Here is a 26,226-nt window from a genome sequence, read left to right as displayed (position 1 = left end):
ACCATTTCTAAGAAAAAAGAGTATATTCATTAAAACTACGTATTAAGTCAGTTCTATTATTTAAATTATTTGAAGGGACAATAAATGACACTTTTTTTATGTTTCAGGATAAACATATAATTATGAATTGAAAATCCGTCTCACAAGTTCAGGCAAAGTGAAACATTGTGAGGAAACCTGCACTTATGTGTGACGAAATATCGGTTACAGGTTTATTTATCAATTAACCCGCAATTGAGTAGAGAAACCTTTATTAAAAGAACAAGAAGGCTGGTTTTATTTGGTCTTAGCCCAGCTGTGGAATATAGTGTTACAATCCTTTTAATAACTATCATTAAGAAGAATTAAATTATTTTGTAAAGGCATATAATCAGGATTTATCGAATTAATAATTATGTTCTAAGACCTAAAATATGCATAGTTTAATTTAATATTTTCTAATATACTAACATTTAATTTAAACGAGACATAACCGTAGGCGGCATTCATATTATAATTGGTTGGGATAACTTCTTGCCTCTTACTTTTAAGCGATACGCTCGTAATAATATTATTAATTACCAATTAACGGCTACTTACTATATAGTGTGTAATTTACAAAATGTTCGTCGATTTAATTATAACTACTGAATTAATTAATGATATTTTTTATTATGAACACCTACAATGTTATGAAGTAAAATTAAATTTTAATTAAGTTGAGTAAAGAAATGGCTTGTAAATTTTCCATGTACAATTAAATTGGATATCGTATCTGTCTGTATGTATTTGTAGGCATAGTCTTTGCGCATTTGTGATTTTTTTCGAGTAATTTAGTGTTACCAAGATCAATTAACTGCATATATTGTGTTTTTAAATACTTCATAACTCTTTTCGAAAAAAATGGTGTTCTTTTTACTTACTGATTTTTTTTCAATTCCTGTTCCTTTATTTATTTTGTGCTTGCAATACTAATTTATTTTAAAAACTCGTACGACTTAGTAAAGTCGTAAAGGTTTATTTCGTGTGTTCGAAAAACATATGATATCGTCTCCAAATAGTGTTCTCATGTAGCCATTTTTGAAGATAGATTAATCAGGACTATTTTTATACAAGTAATGTATTAGTTAAATAATAAAATTTGAAAATATATCGAGATATATATCAATACGATTCGAACGATACGCTTTAGTTTGAATATTATTGATACTTTTCTCCCACTACAGATACAAAATGATGTTAAAAAAACCAAAGTATATTTGGTTAAAAATGTTACGGAATAGTTGAGTTTCGTATTCTGTTTTTATTCTATTTATAGTATCATGACCAAGTTGAAAGGCACCCTTTTTATCGTCTAATGACAGTCTGCGTCCAGGCTGTAGATCAGCGTCAGCTATTGGATTATCGTCCTCATTTTCCCTTCATTTGCATATAGAGTACGGTATAGGTACTCCATAATAGTTTAAGATTTAGCCTAATTCTTAAGAAAATGCGATTTATAATAAACAAAACGATCACTTTATTTAATATATTGTTTTTAAACTTCGAAGAATCTTTTAAGTTGCTATGTTATTCAATTTTGAGTGAAATTAAGCCGGATTAATTATGATACTTTCGAATCAAAAAATTATATATGACTTATCCCTTTATTAAAAGAACAGTAAGTAATATATAGTATAACATTAATTACGTGGATGCTGTGTCATATACTGTTCCAAGCTCAGGTTTTCGAACATAGCTTTTATGTGTGCAAAATTTTGTTCACATTCTTGATATTCAAAATCTTTGCTTCTATGATTAGAAATTTGTACGAAAACTTCTTATCGGATTATAGTATGATTTTACTTCATTTATATACTGTATTTATTTATTTCAAATAAAATACTCCTATTATTGTTATATAGGTATTCTTCAACTACTATCATTTTGAAATGGTTATTTTAATACCATAAATAAAATGAAACTATTATTGCTGATGTAACGGACTATACTATATACATGAGAATGAATGTGATTGATTTAATACATTTTTTTTAAAGTATGTTGTAGAGCAACTATCCGGGTTCAATATAAGTCGTCGGTGAACCATATAAAGCACGTATTAAAATGTAATCAAAATTGGTCGCGTTGTTTTGGAGATATTAAAAACATGCATACATACATACATACACACATAAATACATATACGGAAACATAAAAACATACATAGAGATTACATTGCATAGTAATTGAATACATATACATGTAATAAATAAGGATGATAAAAGGAATGGCATTATAATAAACATACTTTTTTTTAATATACATTATTGTGGATAACGTTCGTGTAATAAATAATATGTTTCATGTATTGATTTTAACGTTAGACCGCGCCGAATGTCATACTCATCGCCAGGCATATAGAGGGGCTATGATACCCAGCGACACGGTGCAATTTGAACGCGAGGAGCGACGCGCTCGCTGCACCGGCCGCGTGCAATGTAGGGGCTATGATGCCCAGCGACTCGGTGCAATTTGAACGCGCGGAGCGACGCGCTCGCTGCACCGGCCGCGTGCAATAATACAAATTATTATTACAAATGACGGTATGGCAGGCCGTCATATAAATGAATGTTCTCAATGAGACATCATATATATTATATAAAATTTAATAATGATATCAATATGATATAAAACGGTTTGATGGTGGCCGTATTGAAAATATTTAATTGCAAATACGTATGTACGGGGCGATACATACTGATGTCAGAGGTTTACCTCAATGACTATTAATTATGGAATATACTATATTGAAGAGTTTACTCTTCTTGTAAAACTGTGTCGATCGACGGACGCAAGTTCGTAAAGCGGTCGTTCTAAGAAATCTATAAATATTGTCAGTAAACAGTTTGCATACAAGCATTGTTTTGGTACGATCACAGGTTTGCTGTGATGATTGACAATTAAAATCTAAACTCTTCATGTAAAACTGTGTCGATCGACGGACGCAAGTTCGTAAAGCGGTCGTTCTAAGAAATCTATAAATATTGTCAGTAAACAGATTGCATACAAGCATTGTTTTGGTACGATCACAGGTTTGCTGTGATGATTGACGAACATAAGTTCGTGTAACAATTAAAATCTAAACTCTTCAATGTAAAACTGTGTCGATCGACGGACGCAAGTTCGTAAAGCGGTCGTTTTAAAAACTCTATAAATATTATCAGACATATGCATAAAAGCATACTTATTGGTACGATCACAAAGACGATGATCTATTTGTTTTAAGATTATTATTGTTTAATAACAAAACCTTTATAATATATTTGTATTGTGCACATGCATAATGATCGCGCACGAATACTGTACTGCATATACTCTGGTGGATTCTTGATGATTCGACGCTTGGTTTGAGGCTGTGCGGCTTGATCGCTGCATTAGTGTCCCTCGTGGCGATGTCGTCTTGAATTTGCTTCGGTGATACAGTTGCGGGGTTTGAGGTTACTGTATAACGTCTTCGGCGATACGGTAGTGTCCCCCTTCTGTTGCCGAGGAGGCTGCCTATGTGAGATGGTTTCGGGGTTCGAGGTTACTGTATAACGATATGGTAATATCCCTCACTCTGTCTTACTGGGTTGCTAGAGTAGTGTATGTACTATGTGGTACTGAGCTATGGCTGGTTGACGTTACGATGGCGTTGTTGATGTCTTTCATCAATCGGTAGTACCAGTATCACGACCGAATGCTGCAGGGCGTTGCGGAGGCTGTAATAAGCTGAAGTGATACGTTCATGCAGTGACGGGCTCAAATAATGGATTTCATCCAGGCTGCAATAACTATATACACAATCATGGCGCACTAATCGTTTTATACGAGAAGTGTCGTTTGTAGCAAAATGTTCGTCCTTTTAGGGACGCCCCTTTAGTTTAGTGTTAAGAATATCATACGAGACATGAAGTAGGACACCTAATTTAGTTATAAGTCTGCATATCACATTGAAATTGATTATCACATGCAATTAATGATCTGTGCTTTGTGCTGGTTTGGGTAAACTAGTATCGGGTGTGTGCCTGTTGTAGGTTGAAGTTAAGTTTTATATCCACTTTAGGTTTAAGTAAAACGAAATATGTGAAGCGTATAATAGGTTTATAAGCTAGTTAAGGAAACGTACGGTTTAGATATAAGTCTTAGTTTTTAGTTTTAGTTATAAGAGAGTACGGCGATAACGATCACACAACTATACGGTTATGATGTATATTCATACTTTATAATCTACTACGGTAGAAAATATAACAAATTGTGTTATATTCACTCGTATGATTCCTACGCGGTAATCTATGAGTTTCATCGAATTTTATTCCACTATGTTTGGAATTATTACGTATTATATATATACGATATAACAACACTCTGCGTTAGTGGATATTTGAACGAAATACGTATTCCTTACATTAGGCCGCCTGACAGTGCGCTTGAACTGGTATGAGAGACAGTGATTTGATGCTGTGATAATCCAGGGTTGAACCCATGGCTACAGTTTTCCTCAGCGATAACTGGTTTACTATTTATGAGACTTTGATCCTCACATTGATTATTATTTTTGTGGCATTGGCTACTCTTTATACACCTCAGTTACGACTGTGAAAACTACCGAACCACGGTTTAGTTTATAAGTAAGACTATGAGTCTTCTATACACCTCAGCTACGGCTGAGATATCTGCTGGACTACGGTCTAGTTTATTAATAAGACAATAATATTTTATACACCGCAGTTACGACTGTGAAAACTACCGAACCACGGTTTAGTTTATTAGTAAGACTATGAGTCTCCTATACACCTCAGCTACGGCTGTGATATCTGCTGGACTACGGTCTAGTTTATTAATAAGACAATAATATTTTATACACCGCAGTTACGACTGTGCAAACTACCGAACCACGGTTTAGTTTATTAGTAAGACTATGAGTCTTCTATACACCTCAGCTACGTCTATGATACCTGTTGGACTTTAGTTCCACTTTATACGTATATTATTTTACAAAGTGTGTGCGCATTATAAAATTGCACGTCCCATGTTCGAGGAAGGTTCGCCGATCAATGGTTGGAATCTACTGTTGATGGCGGGCGCGGGGCCAATTCAACCTCCCCCCCACTTTTATATTTTTCAAAATTAGTTAAATATAAAATGATGGGTTGGAGCGACATCCTTCAGCTACTCGTAAGAGGTGCTAAAGGAAATGGGACCGGAATCTCATACATCTGATTATTTATTATTTTTTTTAATTAAACAAATTATTATTATAACACGTATTTAAATGATTAACCTAGTTTTATTTGACTCCGCTATAGTCGATTGAGCATGTGATCTCTGACGCTCTAAAAGAACACGGTTATTACGCATACATAACGTATATTGGGTCCAAACCATCTAGACGAAATCACGAGCCAAAACGCAATTTAAAATAAAAACGTAAAATTATATATTAATACTTTAGGTAGGGATTAGTTACAATTTGGTGCCGTGACCAGGATGGTCAAAACGGCTTATACTTCATTTTAAGAGTGGGCGAAAGCCTACAATTTGTTGTCCGTGAATTGGAAAGAGTCTAAAGAGATTGATATGTTCAAACAGGCTTTATAACCTTTACAGTCTGGGGGTTGTAAAGTTTAAGGAGTCTGGGGGGTTGAACGAACTTTTCTTTTGTTTTAGGTACATATCGATTTTAAAGTGTAATCATAAAAATAAGGATCATAACTAACAATTGAAACTTATTGTGTATAGTGACAATTGTAGGACCAGAAGAATTGATAAAAGTGCAAAAAATTTATACTGACGTTATTGAAATAACAATAAATTATTATTTAACTTTCTGGTTTAGTTAAGCTATTAAGATGGTAAGAAAAAGAAATAGACAAAATGACAATAATGATATCAATCAACCGCTTGCGAAACGTCGCAATCAAACCCAGAGAAGTGCAAATGATCGCAATATAGAGACAATAGAACCCACACAAAGCAGCAATGCTAGAAGCATACAACCTTCCGTTGCAAGACGACAAAAACTTATGACATTGTACAAGATAATGAAACGGTCAACACGTGTGATGGAGATGAAAATCAATCAGTTAGAAAGGGAATTACAGCAAAGAAATGACAGAACTGTAGAGTCGCAGCAACCGGCGTCCTCTTCAAATATAGAAGTTGAAAATACCGCTTACAATATTTTAAATATAGCAACAGAAAAACCAAAATTCGATAAAAATAAAAATCATCCCGTCACATTTTTAGAAGACTTAACCGCATATCTCAGAAAAATTCCAAGTAAAGGCAAGGAATTGGATTTAGTGTATGAATGTTTGCAAGGAGAAACGAGAGATTGGGCGAGACTATACTCTCCTCGATGGAAGACACTAGATGATTTCAAAACTGACTTTCTTCAAACTTATTGGGGAGAGTCAGAACAAAATAAAATAAGAAGGGACATTGTATGTGCAAAATGGAATAAGGCACAACATCCCACCATGCTAAGTCACTTTTTAAGCTTAACTAGCCAAGTCCGATGTCTTTCACCATACCAGAAGAACAATTAGTTCAGTTTAAAGAACTTTATTCTCATTACGACAACGTCATTTACATGAGAACTTATTTCTAACTTATAAATATAACAATTTGTTCGGATCAGCAAAACAGATGAGATAACAGTTTCAATTAATTATTTTAACAGAGAATCGTTATACAGAATATGGTTATAAAGTCGAGATTTAAAAATAGAAAAATTTGTTAGAGTTTTTACTTGTTTAGGTAAATTGTTATAAAGTTTTGCTCCCTCAAAAATAATCATCTTTTTTCCACTCTTAGTTCTAGTTTTAGGCAGTATTAGATGGCTAGCACGTCTAGTTGCATATTTGTGTAATTGACCTTTGCTTTCGAAAGATATTTCTGTGTGTATTTTTTTGTCTAAGATTTTACGTATAAGAACACAAGTAGTGTAGTTGTATAATTGCTTAATATTCATTAATTTGGTTTCTTTATAAACTTTATCTGAAGGTGTTAAATAAGGGTAATGAAAAAGTAATTTAATTATTTTATTTTGAGCAATTTGAAGCTGGGCTATATTGCTTTTTGATGCCACACCCCATATTTCGATGAGATACAAAAGATGTGGTTTCACTAAATTATTATAAATCATTAAGCGAACTCGACGAGGTAAACATCGAACCGTTGATCTCAATGAACCGATTAGGCTAGAGAGTTTGTTTGTAATATGTTCTATATGTGTATTCCATGTTAAATATGTATCAAGTCTTAATCCTAGATATTTTTCTTGCTTTTTCTCTTGCAAAGGTATATTATTTATTGTAAGAGGTGTATGAAGCTGTATTTTTTTATTTTTCGCTTTGAAGATCATATAGCATGTTTTATTAATATTAATAGTGAGCAGATTTGATTGGAACCACATATAAAGATTATTGAGATCTGCTTGCGCTTGACGTATAATATCATTAATTGAGGATCCGAAATAAAACAAGCATGTGTCATCAGCATAAAGAGTGAGTTCACCATGCAAGTCCAATTGATGAATATTATTAATGTATATTAAAAAGAGCAAAGGTCCTAAAATTGAGCCTTGGGGCACTCCATAGTTAATAATTGCAGGTTTACTTTGGTACTTATTAATTTTAACAATTTGATGTCGATTAGTGAGGTAAGATCGAAACATATTCAAGGCATTGCCAGTGACACCAATACATTCGAGTTTTTCTAAGAGAATTGAATGACTAACGGTGTCAAAGGCTTTTTTTAGGTCGATAAATATTCCAAGAACTATATTTTTGTTATCTATACTACATCTTATTTTAGTCGTTAAGTCAATTGTGGCCGAAAGTGTATTCGATCTGGGTCTAAATCCGTATTGTTTATTGTACAAAAAATCAATTGAATCTAAATAATTTAATAACCTTGTATATAAAATTTTTTCAAGGATCTTGGACATCACTGGCAATACCGAGATTGGACGATAATTACTTGGGTCAGTCTTTATACCTGACTTATAAATTGGGCTAACTTTAGCGATTTTAAGAATATCGGGAAAGTTACCCTCCAACAGTAATATGTTAAAGCATGAATTTAAACTAGAAATAATTAAGTTCTTAATTCGTTTAATAGTTTTCGTGTTAATTTCATCAATACCAACGCTAGAATTTGAATCGAGATTTTGTATAATTTTGTTGATTTCATCTACACTACAAGGTTCTAAAAAAGATAGTTTATTAGTATGGTTTATACGAGGTAAAGTCTGTGTTTTATTGTTTTGTAGTTTTAGAGGAATATCATTCGCAAGAGTTGACCCTATAGTAGAAAAAAAGTCATTAAATGTGTCACAAACTTCTGTTGGATCTGTTATACTTACTGTGTTAACTATAAGTTTTGGGGGAGCAGAACTTTGTTCTTTTGTTTTATTACTTGCTAAGTCGTTAATTAATGTCCACATTTTTTTAGGCTTCCTTTGACACTTTTCAAATTCCTTACTGTAATACATTTCCTTAGCTGCTTTTATATTGCTTGCGGTTTTATCTCTTGCCATTATAAAATTAGTTTTTAAAGCATCATCTTTTGTGTTGTTTTTGAGTTTCATCCATAGTTCATTTTTATTGTATATATCATGCATAATTTCATTATTTATCCAATCTTCCTTTGGGAGGTTAAGAGTTTTAGTTTTAGTTATCTTGCTTGCGATGACATGTGAAGTTACTAGTTGGTAAAATATACTAAAACTTTCAGTGGGGATATTTATGTCTTTTTTTAGAGAATTTTCCAATTTATCGTAGTCTACAGCTTCATAATTAATACGTTTTTTGGGTGGTGGATTGTATTTTTTTATTTCAAGATAGATTTGCTTATGATCTGATATATCTGAATCCAGTAAAGCCATATGAAAATTATTTGTTCTAAGATTTGTTGATACATGGTCTATTATCGATTTTGTGTTTGCCGTTTCCCTAGTACAGAAACGTTCATCTATATCATTAAGTATTTGATGGTCACACTCTTGTAAAAGTTTTTTGTACGATTTAGCTTTTCTGTTTATATTAAGAAGGTCAATATTGAAATCACCAATTACTATTGCTCTTTTTCGTTGTTGTAATTGAAAATAATAATCATCCAAAAAGGAGTTAAAATTTGTGTCACCAGGATTGTAAATAACTCCTATTTCCAGAGAGTATTTTTCAAGTAAAATCCACAAATAATTATTGCCGTTTATGTATGATGATTCCGTTTGTCTATGATTTAAGTCATTGTGTACATAGGCTGATACACCACCCCCAATTTTGTCAGATCTATAGTTGTAATAGTGCGTGTAATTGGGAAGTTTTAATAGTATGGCTTGTTCCTCGGATTTAATCCATGTCTCCGTAAGTAGAATGATGTGTACCTTAGAGGGTATAGACTGAATTATACATCTTAACTCATCCATTTTACCAGGTTTGCATAAGCTTCTAATATTTACGTAAAATAGATTTAATCTTGATTTATCTGTGTGTAGGCTTCGATAATTGTTAGGTATTTGATATGTGACATTTTCAATAGATCCCTTAGATATGGATGAGATTTGAGTTACTGTGGGTTTTTTGATGTAGAAATTATTTTAGGCATACCTTTGTAATATTTTATAATTAGATTTTCTTCACCTTTCTGTTTTCGACGCTCGAGTTCTTCTGTTAATTCACTCAAAAATTTTTGTTGAGCGGGTGTTTGATCGGAGAATACTTTAATTTCTTTGTTAGGTATTTTATTTTTATTCTTCAAGATTTCTATAGCTGTATCACGACTGTTAAAACAAACCTTCAATCTCCGATTTTTATTTGGAATATATTTTCCAATACGAAAAATTTTAGTAATCAATTTTGGATAATCACTATTTATATTTGTAAGAAGATTGTTGACGGCTGATTCGTCCAAGGACTGTCGTTTACTCCAGTCACCAGAAGTCTGTTCCGGTAAACCTACTAAAATGATATTTTTTTCTCTCAAATTGCGTTCTTGTAATTCTCGAATAATTTTTTCATTATTATATAAATTCGCTGAAGAGGAAGCCGTTATTGACGTCATATTTTTAAGATGAGAAATTTCGGATTCTTGAGCTTTCATAGTTGCTTCATTACTAAGTATCTTACTTTCAAGTTCCGAAAGTTTATGGTTAATCTGATTTTGATCAAATGATATATTAGTAGTTGAAGTTTTAATTTCTTCAATTTGACTTTTTATATCTGATATATTTTGTTCATGACAGTCAATAAATTTTTGCAAAAGTGCACTAATACTTGACATTTCCTTGCGTAGCTCGTGCATCTCATATTTACATTCGCAATCCGGTTGTTTACGCTTACGCTGTGTAATATTATTAGGATCGAATGCATCAACATTGAGTTTCGCTAAGTCTGGTTGGGAGCCACCTCCAGTTAGTAGACATGACGATATTCGTGACGTACTCGCTCCTTTGTCTGTATGCATCATCGGTACAGTAGATAAGCCGAATAGGAACTCACACTTGGCTAATTAGGTGAGATGAAAAATGCAACGCTCTCTTTTACCCGAGGTGTGCGGGGTGCTGCGCTTGCGATGCTTTTGTTTAAGAGCACAAAACTCAGGATTAAACAGTCTTTAGTCGAAAGGCACTTTTAATTAAAATTGAGATTTATTCACTGGGCTTATGAGTTACTATTGAATATCGGAAAATTAAAAATTTAAATAAAAATGTAACACACGTCTACACTGTTTGCCGGTCGAACACTCAACATAGTTTCAGACATGATTAGGCATTATCCGAGACATATACAACAAATGTGGGCAATGTCTAAAGGAGATACAGTTATCGAATTAACAAATTTTCTGAGAAATCTCGATGACATTAATAAGCAAGATTTAGATTTAACGCCACAAAATTCTAAACCAAAGAATATTAAAGACTTGCATTTCAACAGAGAACGCAATGTCAATCGAAATATTCAAAATTCATATAAAAATTGGCAGAATCCAGATTATAATAAAAATTACCAGCGACAGAACCTTCAAACAAATTTCATTCACAATGACTATACAGACTATGAGTATGATTGCAATAGAGACCATATCCATGCATCTCAGCACAATAATTTAAACTAATTAGGGCTGAACAAAACGACCCCGTCTCAGCTGTAAAAACAGGGGGTAAAGCTTTGTGCATGATGTTAAAAACTGGTTGGATGCCTGGTCAACCACTAGGCAGGAACAGCAAAGGTAGCGGCATACTCCGCCCAATACAAGCTGTTGGACAGAGAGATAGAAGTGGATTGGGCTATTATAAGGAAGACATTGAAAATAAGCTAGTTCAACTGTTTATATTAAATTGTAACAAAGAAAAGTATTTTGTGAGACATGAAGTTCTAAATGTTTTTGAGGATCACGAAAATTTAGATTTAAGTGATACGAACATTAGATGTGAAATTCCCATTAAGTTAATTACGTTAGAATTAGATGCATTGCTCGATACGGGTAGTGATATCACTTGCATATCGGAATTGACTTATCTTGAGCTTAAGCATTTTAATTTGCCTATGATGCCAGTCAAAGCAATACAAATTAAGGGTGCAATAGATACTAGCAGTTCAAAAATACAGCAAATGGTAATGATACCAACCAAGATAGGAAACTTAACTTTAGACATAGGTTACTTAATTGTGCCTAATTTGTCTCGGTCAGTTATATTAGGATTCAACTGGATCAAACGTGGTGAAATAATTTTAGATTTTAGGAAAGAACATATGCAAATAAAGTTAACAAAGAATAATATAGAGTACATTATACCTATCGTAAATCGCAATACATGGGTAAATAAGAATGTAATGACTATTGATCAAGATAATTTCGATAATGTGTTAGATAAAATTAAATTAGGGAAAGATATTTCTTACGATGTTAAACAGAACCTTTTACAAGTGCTTTATAAACATAAAAACGTTTTTACAAAAAAATTAGGACGTTGTAATTGCTATGAGCACGAGATAATAATGACTAATAATAAACCCATTGTGAAAAAATCATATCCTATACCTTACGCTTATAGACAAAAAATGGAAGGAAAACTTAAGGAACTTGAGGAATTAAATATTATTTCTAGGGCTTCAACGCCCTATAGTAGTCCTCTGACTTTCACATTAAAGCGTGACGGAACCATAAGAGTTCTTTTGGATGCTAGGGAAATTAATAAGAATATGACAGCTGAGACTGAAAAACCGCCATTGCAATTAGACGTTTTAAACTCATTTCATGGGTGTAATTATATTACCACAATTGACTTAAATAATGCATATTTTCAAATACCAATTAGCTTGAATAGTAGGAAATATACAGGGTTTTCTTTCAATGGGAAATCATTTGTATACAATGTATTACCACAAGGTCTGAAGACTTCAGTAGGCAGCTTTAGTCGAGCAATGGACAAAGTGCTAGGCCCGGAAGTTCGGGATTTTTGTGTTAATTACCTAGACGACTTAGCCATAATAACCACTGGGACTATAGAAAATCACTTAGACCACATAGACATTGTTTTGTCGAAGTTAGAAAAGGCCGGAATGACATGCAATATAGAGAAATGTGAGTTTCTTTGTGATGAAGTCCAAATGCTTGGCTTTATCATATCAACAAAAGGTATTCGTACGGACCCTGATAAGATATTGGCTATACAACATTTTCCTGTTCCGAAAAAGATTAAGCACTTACGAGCTTTCTTAGGTTTATGTAATTTTTACAGACGCTTTATTCCGAATTACGCATTATGTACCTTACCATTATGTGAGTTGCTTAAGAAAGGTAAAAAATGGTCATGGACAGACAAAGCACAAAAAGCGTTTGAATTGACTAAAAAACAATTTATACAGACTATAGAACTTCAACATCCAGATTTTCAAAAACCGTACTATTTACAAACTGACTCATCTGGAATCGGTTTCGCAGGGGTTTTGTATCAGTTAGGAAATGATGATGAAATTAAAGTTTTGGGTTTCCATAGTAGAGCTCTAAAAGGAGCTGAGTTAAATTGGACGATAACAGAACAAGAATTTTTTGCAGTAATTTCTAACTTAAAAAAATTCGAAACATATTTAAGAGGAAGTAGAGTCATTATAAAAACAGATCACAAAGCATTATTATTCATTAAAAATTGGGATTTATTTAATAGTAGGGTTACAAGGTGGATATTTTATTTAGAACAATTTAATTATAAAATAGAGTACATAACAGGCAAAAGCAACATAGTTGCTGATATTTTATCGAGGTATCCTCCAAACACTCATCAAATACAAGAGGCGAAAAATGAGTTACCGCAGATTTTCTATCTCGGTAAAGACAATAAGTCACTATTATTAAAGCTCAAACAATTGCCTAAACTTCAGAGTGAAGATAATGAAATTAATGAAATTATTAATGGTCAAAATAATCGTTACAAAAATAGAATTATCTTTAAAAACAATATATATTATTATAAAACTAATAAAATTGATGTAGTTTATATGCCAGCTATATTAAGAGAAGAAATAGTTAACCAGGTACACGAAGAGATGGGTCACCAAGGCGCTTATAAAATTATAAAATACATAAGAGACAGAATGTTTTGGAAAAACTTATCTAAGCACGTAAAAGACATAATCAGAAAGTGTCACTTGTGTCAGCTTTCGAAAAGTAATAATATAAAATATGTAGGTCCTTGTCAGTCAATCGTTACGAATGATGTAGGTGAAATAGTCATGGCTGATCTCTATGGTCCCTTACCAGCAGGTACTTTCGGTTATACATTTATTTTAGTTATACAAGATTCCTTTAGTAAGTATATAAAATTATATCCACTTCGAAAGGCTACCGGGCGTTCATGTTTCACAAAAGTTAAACAATTTGATAAAATTTTAAAAATTAAAAGCATTATGACCGATAACGGATCACAATTTATTAGTAGATTATTCAAAAAAGGTCTTGAGGAACTCAACATAAAAACAATCAATACAACTGTACGCAATCCGAGACCAAATACAACGGAAAGAGTTAACAAAGAGTTAGGGAGACTTTTCCGTACATATTGTCACCACGAACATAAGTCGTGGGTTACAATGCTTCCAAAAGTAGAAAATCTTTATAATAATACACATCATGATAGTACAGGTTTTACACCAAATGAAGTGCTGTATGGTAAAAGACCTACTTTATCGATTGACAAGCTATTGCACAGTTCAAAGTCAATTATTGATATCGAGACAGTACGACAACAAGTTCGCTTAAACATTAAAAGATCGAGCGAATCAAGGCAAATTAAATTCAATAAAACACATAAACTTATTCAGTTTCATATAGGAAATTTAGTTAAAATAAGAAGATCGACACGATCAAATGCTCAAAAGAAAGAGATAAGTAAATTCGAATTGTTATACGAGGGACCATACGTAGTCGCAGCCGTCCCTTTTGAAAATGTGTATACATTAATGAATCCAAAAACAAAAGAAATTCGTGGCAATTTTAATGCAATCCATTTATCTAGATATTACATTTAGTACAAAACTGTGCCTTATTATGTTTTAAATAAAACTAAGAAAGTTATACAAAAATATGTTAAATAAGATGTGCTTAGGGCATTTTAAAGATATATTTACGAAAAGAAAAATATGAATAATAATTTTGGAATTAATTATATTTGATTATACTAATATCTTATTAATATTTGAATGAAACAGATTATAATAACTTTAAAAGAAGGCTGATTATTGTAAAATTACGTTATCTATAAATCGTATATGATTGTGATTTACTCAATAAATGTATTAATACTAAAATAGTTGGTCGGGTCGGTGATGGCTCAATTACATCTATTAATCTAAAACAATGAAATGAATACATAAAATGTTAAATATATTATAAACTAAATAATTCTTATCAAGATACGATTGGAAATATTGTTTTAATTACATAGATTTAGTTGGAGGGGAGATGGGCGGCCATCAACACATACCTTATTAATTTTTTTTTTTTACATAAGTGTACATAAAAAATAATATTATATAAGGAGTTAGTTAGTAAATTATATTCCGATAAACTTCATATAATTTAGGGGGTTGGATGTAACGGACTATACTATATACATGAGAATGAATGTGATTGATTTAATACATTTTTTTTAAAGTATGTTGTAGAGCAACTATCCGGGTTCAATATAAGTCGTCGGTGAACCATATAAAGCACGTATTAAAATGTAATCAAAATTGGTCGCGTTGTTTTGGAGATATTAAAAACATGCATACATACATACATACACACATAAATACATATACGGAAACATAAAAACATACATAGAGATTACATTGCATAGTAATTGAATACATATACATGTAATAAATAAGGATGATAAAAGGAATGGCATTATAATAAACATACTTTTTTTTAATATACATTATTGTGGATAACGTTCGTGTAATAAATAATATGTTTCATGTATTGATTTTAACGTTAGACCGCGCCGAATGTCATACTCATCGCCAGGCATATAGAGGGGCTATGATACCCAGCGACACGGTGCAATTTGAACGCGAGGAGCGACGCGCTCGCTGCACCGGCCGCGTGCAATGTAGGGGCTATGATGCCCAGCGACTCGGTGCAATTTGAACGCGCGGAGCGACGCGCTCGCTGCACCGGCCGCGTGCAATAATACAAATTATTATTACAAATGACGGTATGGCAGGCCGTCATATAAATGAATGTTCTCAATGAGACATCATATATATTATATAAAATTTAATAATGATATCAATATGATATAAAACGGTTTGATGGTGGCCGTATTGAAAATATTTAATTGCAAATACGTATGTACGGGGCGATACATACTGATGTCAGAGGTTTACCTCAATGACTATTAATTATGGAATATACTATATTGAAGAGTTTACTCTTCTTGTAAAACTGTGTCGATCGACGGACGCAAGTTCGTAAAGCGGTCGTTCTAAGAAATCTATAAATATTGTCAGTAAACAGTTTGCATACAAGCATTGTTTTGGTACGATCACAGGTTTGCTGTGATGATTGACAATTAAAATCTAAACTCTTCATGTAAAACTGTGTCGATCGACGGACGCAAGTTCGTAAAGCGGTCGTTCTAAGAAATCTATAAATATTGTCAGTAAACAGATTGCATACAAGCATTGTTTTGGTACGATCACAGGTTTGCTGTGATGATTGACGAACATAAGTTCGTGTAACAATTAAAATCTAAACTCTTCAATGTAAAACTGTGTCGATCGACGGACGCAAGTTCGTAAAGCGGTCGTTTTAAAAACTCTATAAATATTATCAGACATATGCATAAAAGCATACTTATTGGTACGATCACAAAGACGATGATCTATTTGTTTTAAGATTATTATTGTTTAATAACAAAACCTTTATAATATATTTGTATTGTGCACATGCATAATGATCGCGCACGAATACTGTACTGCATATACTCTGGTGGATTCTTGATGATTCGACGCTTGGTTTGAGGCTGTGCGGCTTGATCGCTGCATTAGTGTCCCTCGTGGCGATGTCGTCTTGAATTTGCTTCGGTGATACAGTTGCGGGGTTTGAGGTTACTGTATAACGTCTTCGGCGATACGGTAGTGTCCCCCTTCTGTTGCCGAGGAGGCTGCCTATGTGAGATGGTTTCGGGGTTCGAGGTTACTGTATAACGATATGGTAATATCCCTCACTCTGTCTTACTGGGTTGCTAGAGTAGTGTATGTACTATGTGGTACTGAGCTATGGCTGGTTGACGTTACGATGGCGTTGTTGATGTCTTTCATCAATCGGTAGTACCAGTATCACGACCGAATGCTGCAGGGCGTTGCGGAGGCTGTAATAAGCTGAAGTGATACGTTCATGCAGTGACGGGCTCAAATAATGGATTTCATCCAGGCTGCAATAACTATATACACAATCATGGCGCACTAATCGTTTTATACGAGAAGTGTCGTTTGTAGCAAAATGTTCGTCCTTTTAGGGACGCCCCTTTAGTTTAGTGTTAAGAATATCATACGAGACATGAAGTAGGACACCTAATTTAGTTATAAGTCTGCATATCACATTGAAATTGATTATCACATGCAATTAATGATCTGTGCTTTGTGCTGGTTTGGGTAAACTAGTATCGGGTGTGTGCCTGTTGTAGGTTGAAGTTAAGTTTTATATCCACTTTAGGTTTAAGTAAAACGAAATATGTGAAGCGTATAATAGGTTTATAAGCTAGTTAAGGAAACGTACGGTTTAGATATAAGTCTTAGTTTTTAGTTTTAGTTATAAGAGAGTACGGCGATAACGATCACACAACTATACGGTTATGATGTATATTCATACTTTATAATCTACTACGGTAGAAAATATAACAAATTGTGTTATATTCACTCGTATGATTCCTACGCGGTAATCTATGAGTTTCATCGAATTTTATTCCACTATGTTTGGAATTATTACGTATTATATATATACGATATAACAACACTCTGCGTTAGTGGATATTTGAACGAAATACGTATTCCTTACATTAGGCCGCCTGACAGTGCGCTTGAACTGGTATGAGAGACAGTGATTTGATGCTGTGATAATCCAGGGTTGAACCCATGGCTACAGTTTTCCTCAGCGATAACTGGTTTACTATTTATGAGACTTTGATCCTCACATTGATTATTATTTTTGTGGCATTGGCTACTCTTTATACACCTCAGTTACGACTGTGAAAACTACCGAACCACGGTTTAGTTTATAAGTAAGACTATGAGTCTTCTATACACCTCAGCTACGGCTGAGATATCTGCTGGACTACGGTCTAGTTTATTAATAAGACAATAATATTTTATACACCGCAGTTACGACTGTGAAAACTACCGAACCACGGTTTAGTTTATTAGTAAGACTATGAGTCTCCTATACACCTCAGCTACGGCTGTGATATCTGCTGGACTACGGTCTAGTTTATTAATAAGACAATAATATTTTATACACCGCAGTTACGACTGTGCAAACTACCGAACCACGGTTTAGTTTATTAGTAAGACTATGAGTCTTCTATACACCTCAGCTACGTCTATGATACCTGTTGGACTTTAGTTCCACTTTATACGTATATTATTTTACAAAGTGTGTGCGCATTATAAAATTGCACGTCCCATGTTCGAGGAAGGTTCGCCGATCAATGGTTGGAATCTACTGTTGATGGCGGGCGCGGGGCCAATTCAACCTCCCCCCCACTTTTATATTTTTCAAAATTAGTTAAATATAAAATGATGGGTTGGAGCGACATCCTTCAGCTACTCGTAAGAGGTGCTAAAGGAAATGGGACCGGAATCTCATACATCTGATTATTTATTATTTTTTTTAATTAAACAAATTATTATTATAACACGTATTTAAATGATTAACCTAGTTTTATTTGACTCCGCTATAGTCGATTGAGCATGTGATCTCTGACGCTCTAAAAGAACACGGTTATTACGCATACATAACGTATATTGGGTCCAAACCATCTAGACGAAATCACGAGCCAAAACGCAATTTAAAATAAAAACGTAAAATTATATATTAATACTTTAGGTAGGGATTAGTTACACTGTGCCCTGAAATTTATTTCAGTGTCTTAATAATTTTCCTTCGAAACCAAAAATTCGGTCACTGTCAGTATCTACTAGTAAACTAATCTCCTAAAGCAATCATTCTAAATACCCGCAAGTATCGTCGGTCGCTTGTGCTTTAGTATGGTTATAAGTCAATAGCCAGTCTAGTCTAGACGCGGTAATGACGTCAACCCACTTGTAGGATGGTATTGCTGTCCTACTTTGATCACTATCACTTGGTTACCACTTAACGCGCTCAATGAAAACATTAGCTAAACTATTATCGAGACCCCTGATAGCACGGTTGGAAAAGAGGTATAAGTAACCTAACAAAATTAGGTTGTTCTTATTTGCCATGAAGAGATTTAAATATAACAACATATATATGACGCAGGATCATTTTCACATAATTGTTATTAACTACGAGATATGAAATTCATCCCTATCACGTGAATCATCAATAGTCTAAATTTACAGTACAACAATATAAAACTGGGAAACGTACTTATAGTAATATAACCGCGCGTTACATCGTCTCGCATGCATTATATGAATAAAATCTATAAAAAAATCCATTTTTTTAGTGCAGAGAGAAGTAAGGTAGATGACGAAATAGCCAAGTTGTAGCGAAAGGTTGTAAGAGAAAATTAGGAACAATGACAACTGTGATAAAAGCGTAAAGGAAGAATTAGAACATTGTAGAATATTCTAGTGCAGAATAGAAGACGTGTATTAAGTATAGCTGTAACTAAAAATTATCTTAAATCGTCAGAAGAGACTCTATTCTTACATGACACACACACAGAAGAAAAATAAGCTTTTTTATTTTCCTGACCGAGGGATTGCCGAGAAGTGCAGTCACATAAGCTAACCACTATATCAAAGAGATGAACTCAGTTAACCTTAATTATAAAGGATCCGAAAAGCTAAGAAGTCGTAAAAATAAGACAACTTTAAAGCGATCAGAAGAAAATTGTATTGTAAGTGTATAACATTCGAAAGAGGTAACTCGGTGTATCCATCCTTTTTAACGCTTTTCTTTCACATAGATTACAGTACAGATACTGAATACAAAACATCCAACACAAATCAGAATTTTTGAGTCAAATAACACTGTTATTTTCATTTACGGCTAGGCTTGATCGCATAACCATAAATATTTTTCGAGACAAAGTAATAAGGACAAAAATTAGTCACGAATCGTTGCACTGATATGATTGTCTTTGTTATTTAAATTCGTTATTAAGTCTAAAAGCGAGGAATGCTGTAACTTAACCAAGATATATAAATACGATTAATGCGTAGTTACAAATACATCTTAATTAGAATTACTATTTATTTTTTGTCCTATATGGATCAGAGTGTCGGGCCGCAAAAAGGATAAATAAAAGAAAACTGCATGTAGCGGAGATGAGAATTTGAGAGGAATGTGTGGTGTTTCGCGAATGGATAGAGTAAAGAAAAGTACATAAAGGGAAGTTTGAAAGTGGCACTGATAGCCGAGAAGTTATGTGGAAGGCGGCTATCATGGTATGGGCGTATTAAGCGGAGGAATCAGGAACATATTGTGAAGAATGTCTTGAGCATGAATGTAGATGGATATAGAGGGGACGACCAATGAAACGATGGATGGATTGTGTGATAGGTGATATGGCTGGAAAGAATGTTAGTTGTGAGATGACGTCAGATAGGGAAGTTCCATATTTAAAAAATAGATGAAAACTCGCTGCGCTGATCTCAAGTTAATTGGAATAAAGGCAGGAAGTAGACGATGATTTTTTTTACCAAATCAAAAGAGTCTTAGTATTGGAATAATATCTGTCCATCTCTGTGGTCATGAACTTAATAATAAGTAGTCATCATTACGTACAACGCTGACGACCACGAGATCGTAAACGTTTAGTCCTTTGTTCCCGTAATTGTAATTACTACACTGACTAAATCGCTATGTTTAGTTTTAGTACTTATTGTAGGATAAGAGTTTATGAATAAAAAAGTTTATGGCTTTACAGAATGTATAATATAAATACATGATAGTCTCGCTAACCAGCTGCCTGCTGCTGTACTGTTCTGTAAGAAATTAATGTCATTCAGTCAGTCTTGCATATCATTTTCTACCATCACACGATAGCATTCTATGATGAGTTTTAATTTTGTTCTTACAGAAACTCTCTACCGTTAAACATTTACTCCATTAACACGGAATAGTGACAGTTAATACTATAAAACTGATAACAAGTGAGAAAGGACGCGCCAATCACTGTTCCAATTAGATTCTCTTGTCCAGCGACGATTACTATCGGTCTGTAAGTCGATAGATTTACGATTTCAGTGCAGAAATCTAGCATCGTAAATACAAACCAATTAGTATAATTAATTTACATTGACAAATATTGAATTAATTGCGTTTTAGCGATGGAATTCGCGATTGTTTATAGAAAATGATAATACATACATTTCAAGTCTAAAGTTCTATAAATAAGTGATTATGAGCTAATTTATGTTTATTAACAAAATTATAACCTTTTAATTTTGAAATCATTTTATAATTCCGATATATGTTTTTAATTTAAGTATGGGATGTTTTTTCTTAAAAGTTTTTTTCTGCTTTTATAATCGTATCAGCAGTCATTTACTGTTTCAGCTTACGATTGCAAACATTATGACGTATTACTAGTACTACGATGGGTCTTCTCTATCCTAAGTGACATTGGAAAAATGATTTGTACCCATTTGGCACAATTAAGACATTTAACTAAGAATTGAATCGATTACCATTATTCGATATCAAATCGATTTTTATTTATATTAATACATTTTAGCTTCAACTAGTATTCTTTTAAATATAATCATAATTGGTTGATTAAGCTAAATAAAAAAATCACGTGAAACTGATTAGACTCATATTTTTCACGAAGTTATCGTTTGGACTTATTTATGTGGAGCTGTTAGCTAGTAGGGCCGCATTATTTACTTTTTTGCTCAACCATTAAGCGCATTACATGCGTTTAAAACTGGATACACTCATACGATTTCACGTGCGATAATCTTGGCTTTTACGTTTTATCCGATTTAAAAATCAAAGCTTAGAATACATTATACTTTTTAATGATGTCACTAACAATTTAACAGTTATTACACGTTATATTAAAGATATTTTACATGTTTTTTTTGCTATATTTACACCTGATGGAAAGTGATCAGGACCGTCCATGAACATCTCCAACACCGGGGAGCTTTGCCGGCCTATAAGGAAGGAGTACGCTCTTTTTTCGAAGGTTCCCAAATCGTATCGATTCCGAAAAACCGCCGGCGGCGGAATAATTCTTCTGCATACAATCCAAATAAGTATTTAAAATTTGCACCTTCTATACCAAAGAAAAATTAAGCCATTCGACAGTCGGACCCGATAATCGTTAATGTTATAGGAAAGAAATATCGCATGTTTATTAACAGTGATCTTCGTATATCGTGACACTTAAGTCGTGCACATTTTCTTTCTCCTATTAGTTATAGAGCTGATTTTTTATTCCGTTGAAATGAGACCACCTAACAGATAATAGTTTATCGATTCCAGTACAAGCACGTGTCTGAACTTCTTCGTCTTTAACGAGGCAATTGTGATCAATTATACCCACATTTTCTTATAAAAATGGTAACAAATAATTGAATTTTTGTCCCTTAAGGAAATAAATGGCCAACTTTAGTTTGAATAAAATTAACAGTTCTAATTTGTTTTTCATAAAGTGCTTGGGTTAATGGTTAAGTTATCTATAGTAAATTATTGATAAATCTATGATATATGCTTATAAGTGGTAGGACTCGTTTAGGTAGGTTAATAGACACCCATTGGTGTACATTGAAGGGAACAAACCTTTCTATGAGATATATGATTGGACATTGATATACAATATCTATAAGTAAATCAGATAAATAATTTACGTCCTCCTATGTTTCTTTTCTATCAATAAACTCTTCGTGGCTATAATTAGTCTACTAAAATAATGAATTATTGGAATACATATTGCACTTCAAATTACATTACCCCTGAATTCTCAATTTGAAATGAATGGATAAATATCTGTCTTAATTATTTGCTAGGAAAGTTAGAATATTATCGCCCGCTGAATTCGCGTTGAAAGAAGTTGTTGTATCGGTTAACTTCAGCCGATTCCTTTTCTATAATTACTGTAATTGACTTGTTTTCTACTTAAGTATGCTTTCAATGTATACTTTCAAAGTTACCAGAATAGAAAGCGTGGCGACTATTTACATCAGGTCGTTGGCAGATTCAATTAGAGCTTCTCTTAACTTGAATCTATCTATCAAGATAATGTTCTCGGGTAGCGTTATCAATTGTTGCACATTTCTTATAAATTCTGGGTAAATTTTTAAGTGGATTTTCTTTTTAAATGCTAAATAGTTGTTAGAGTGAGACAAAAGAGCAAGATTAATACAAGATAATTTACTGCCACTAAAATCAAAGTCAAAAATTTATCTCTTTTTAAATATTAAAATAAATCGTAATATTTAAATGTCAGATTTTTAACAAGTACCTATTACGTTTTAAAACATTTTTGTTTAGTAATTACTTGTCAATTAATTTTTTAGATAAATTTTAGATAATTTTTTTTTTTTAAAAACCTGCTGTTTTTTTTCAAATTGGTAAGTATTTTTTTGTCCACAAAATAATTACTTTAATTTGATAAGAAGATACGAGGCAGTTGAGTCTCGACTTGCACGAAGTCCTTCACATTTAAAGGTTTTTTTTTTATTATTTTATATATACAATTACTTTTAATGGAATGATAAAATTCCAGAGTTAGATTTTATACTCATTTAATAAATTAGAATATCCCAGAACAGCTTAGATTTTATTTACATTGTAAGTGTAAGTTATATTTCACATATTTTGGGGTGAAGCTCTGCCTAGAGCTTACCGAGTCTTCCGTCCGTACCAGTCAGCGGAAATTCTTGAAATACATCGGCTATGACTGAAATGCACTTACGTGTTAGGGAGATGAATAATCTCAGAACATCCGATAATAAATGCAGTTGACTGTGATTTTGGCTTTAAGAAATACCTACTTCCAAAAAGTTGAAAAATTTTATTCAATTTTGTACCTAATGCAAATCAGCATATGAGCGAGAATTGCATTATTTTGTGTTGGTCCTTTTTTTTATTGGATAGTGATTCACCGAAATAGGAATTTACATTAATTATGAGTGAAATAAATGTAATTTTCTAATTTGTTGTTACAGTTAAAGTTACTATTATTATGTATGACCTATCTATAATTATTATTAATAGCGATATCAAGAAATAAATGTGTAATTAATTGCCAAAAGTGTACGTATTCTTTATATATATTTTTTACATATTTTTTACTGTATTTATGCAGTCATGTTCTATTTTATTAATCGATAAAACTTTAAAAAAATAATTTTTAAAAAGACAGTTCAAAAACAAGTATTTTTAAGGTCTAATTTTTAAAATGCACATACATATATTTTTATTACTGGAAACATTACGAGGTTTTAATAAATATTCAGAAAGACCGTTTTACATAAATTTTTACACAAATAAAGATTAGAAAGCGTTAAGGTGATTAGTGAACAGAGTTCACATAAAATTTATTAATTCCATTAATTTAGTTAATAAGCCATTAATGTGACATTAACACATTAGCGATGGTTTAACTTGTAACATAATTTTATGTCATTTATGGTAAAAAATATCTATCAAAAATGTATTCGTAAGCTTCCGAATACATTGACTAAAACGATAAAAAAAATTTATGCCATCCGATACCAAGTTGACTGATAAATAATTTATAGTTTATACCTTGCTTAGCTTATATTTAATGATTAGTTTTAAAAAGTGAAGTGAAGTGAAGTGAAGTGAGAAGAAAGAAGAGAAGAGATGAACAGAGACATGGCCGAGTGGTTAACCTGCATGTGTCTAATTTCAATGAAATTGTACCAAATGTGAATTCACCAACACATATTGGAGCAGCATAGTCAAATATGCTGCTAAGCTTCTCCGCAAAGGGAGAGGAAGCCTTTGCCCAGCAATGGGAAATTCACAGTTATATGACTGAATAGAAAAAATGAATTAAATAATAAACAAAAATAACTTCGATAAGGATCGGTGGTTCAATTCCAGGTTCGAGATTTAAAAACTCATTGAATCCTGTCGTTTGCTTACGTTTGGCTTTTGTTCGAAGGTTTTAAAACTCGTGCAGATTATGGCGTTATGCTTGGTATATTTAAGAAAGGAGATTTCCCTTTATCGTCGAGACAATTGTAAAATATTTTAGGTGTATTTTAATGCAAAATAATATATTTATGACTAACCTTGATTCCAAGCAGTGGTTACATTCTCGTGGTAGAAGTACTCGTTCTCCTCTTCATCCGACCACAGCACGCCTTCAATGCTTGAGGTATTGCAATTTAAATCCGGACCTTCGACCAACGACCGTCTCGACAGCTGGTCATAGCTTGGCGGACGAGATAGCGAATATGCAGATAGATCAGCTAAGGATGAACGGAAGTTCTTAACACTTCTACTATCAATCGGCCGGTAGTAGCGCAACGACCGAGTGTCTTCCGACCTATTGGATCTCAGTGAGCGACAGTCGTAATTTGGCCCGTCGTTGGTGATATCGCCGAGGGATACTTTGAAATTATTTGACGATATGTCGCCTAAAGGCACTTCGCACGATCGTCTTTTCATACTAGTTTTTTGAGATGGAGCTTCCCCCGTCGCTTGCATGTGACGGCTCACGCCCGCGCTATGCAGGAATTCATTCGAATTGTACATTTTATACTAACTTAAGCTACTTTTTAGGAACTTATTTTGACTACGCATTTGGAATTATTCGTTCGTTCGTGCGCCTAGTTGTGATGGTGAATCTGAAACAAGATAAATTAATAAATGAGATATTATTTTTTATAAAAACAAGGCATTCATGTAAAATTGTTGAAATGGTAACACACTATGTATAATACTAGCTGTTGCTGGCGGCTTCGCTCGCGTTTTATGGGATCAGTTGTAATGGCTAGGCAAAAACGTAGCCTATATCCTCGAAGTTCAAGTTAACTTCACTCAAATTTTAAATTCGGTTCATTGTTTTGGTCGTTAAAGAGCGACAGACAGACAGACTGAGTTACTTTCGCATTTATTGTATTAATATAGATTCTTCTGACGAAATCGTCCAGTATCATAATGCAACGGGATAGCAAATCAGATCACGAGAAGCTACGAAGAGCTCTGGAGCAGAACCAACCAAAGAAAGAAGGTAGTGTTAAAACTACATACCTACTTGCTGTGCTTATTGAATCGATACTTAAAACTTGGAATACTTGGTAGCGAGTCAGTAAAAAGTGATTTGTCACTCCAAAAAACATAGATATATGCTATACATTTTTTTGTTGCTAAAATATATTGGTATATTTTTAATTTAAAAAAATTAATGTGTCAGCGCCATCTAGTTTTAAGTTTTAACACTACGATAAAGTGAACGCTTTCAACTTTATGAGAGCGTTGCCTGGTCTTACTTTGATTTAGGACCCTTAATAAGTTTTAACATAATTGGATAGATGG

The 26,226-nt window shown here is 33.1% G+C and overlaps 1 protein-coding gene across 2 annotated transcripts in view; it reads right to left on the bottom strand.

Moving 5' to 3' along the window:
• The window catches only part of LOC124543595 (protein TANC2), a 176,959-nt gene extending 151,424 nt beyond the window's left edge, over positions 1–25,535 (bottom strand). Inside the window, exon 1 of one of the 2 annotated variants that reach the window (XM_047121840.1) lies at positions 24,978–25,535. In XM_047121840.1, coding sequence (XP_046977796.1) covers positions 24,978–25,443 — 466 coding nt within the window. In that variant the 5' untranslated portion in view covers positions 25,444–25,535. The remainder of the gene's footprint in view (positions 1–24,977) is intronic. The other variant, XM_047121841.1, reaches the window with a different exon arrangement.
• Positions 25,536–26,226: the final 691 nt, after the last annotated feature.

The sequence above is a fragment of the Vanessa cardui genome, chromosome 3 (genome assembly GCF_905220365.1).
Source record: "Vanessa cardui chromosome 3, ilVanCard2.1, whole genome shotgun sequence".
Taxonomy (NCBI): domain Eukaryota; kingdom Metazoa; phylum Arthropoda; class Insecta; order Lepidoptera; family Nymphalidae; genus Vanessa; species Vanessa cardui.
Note: the sequence above shows the minus strand (reverse complement) of the source record. Positions and strands in the feature narration are given on the sequence as shown.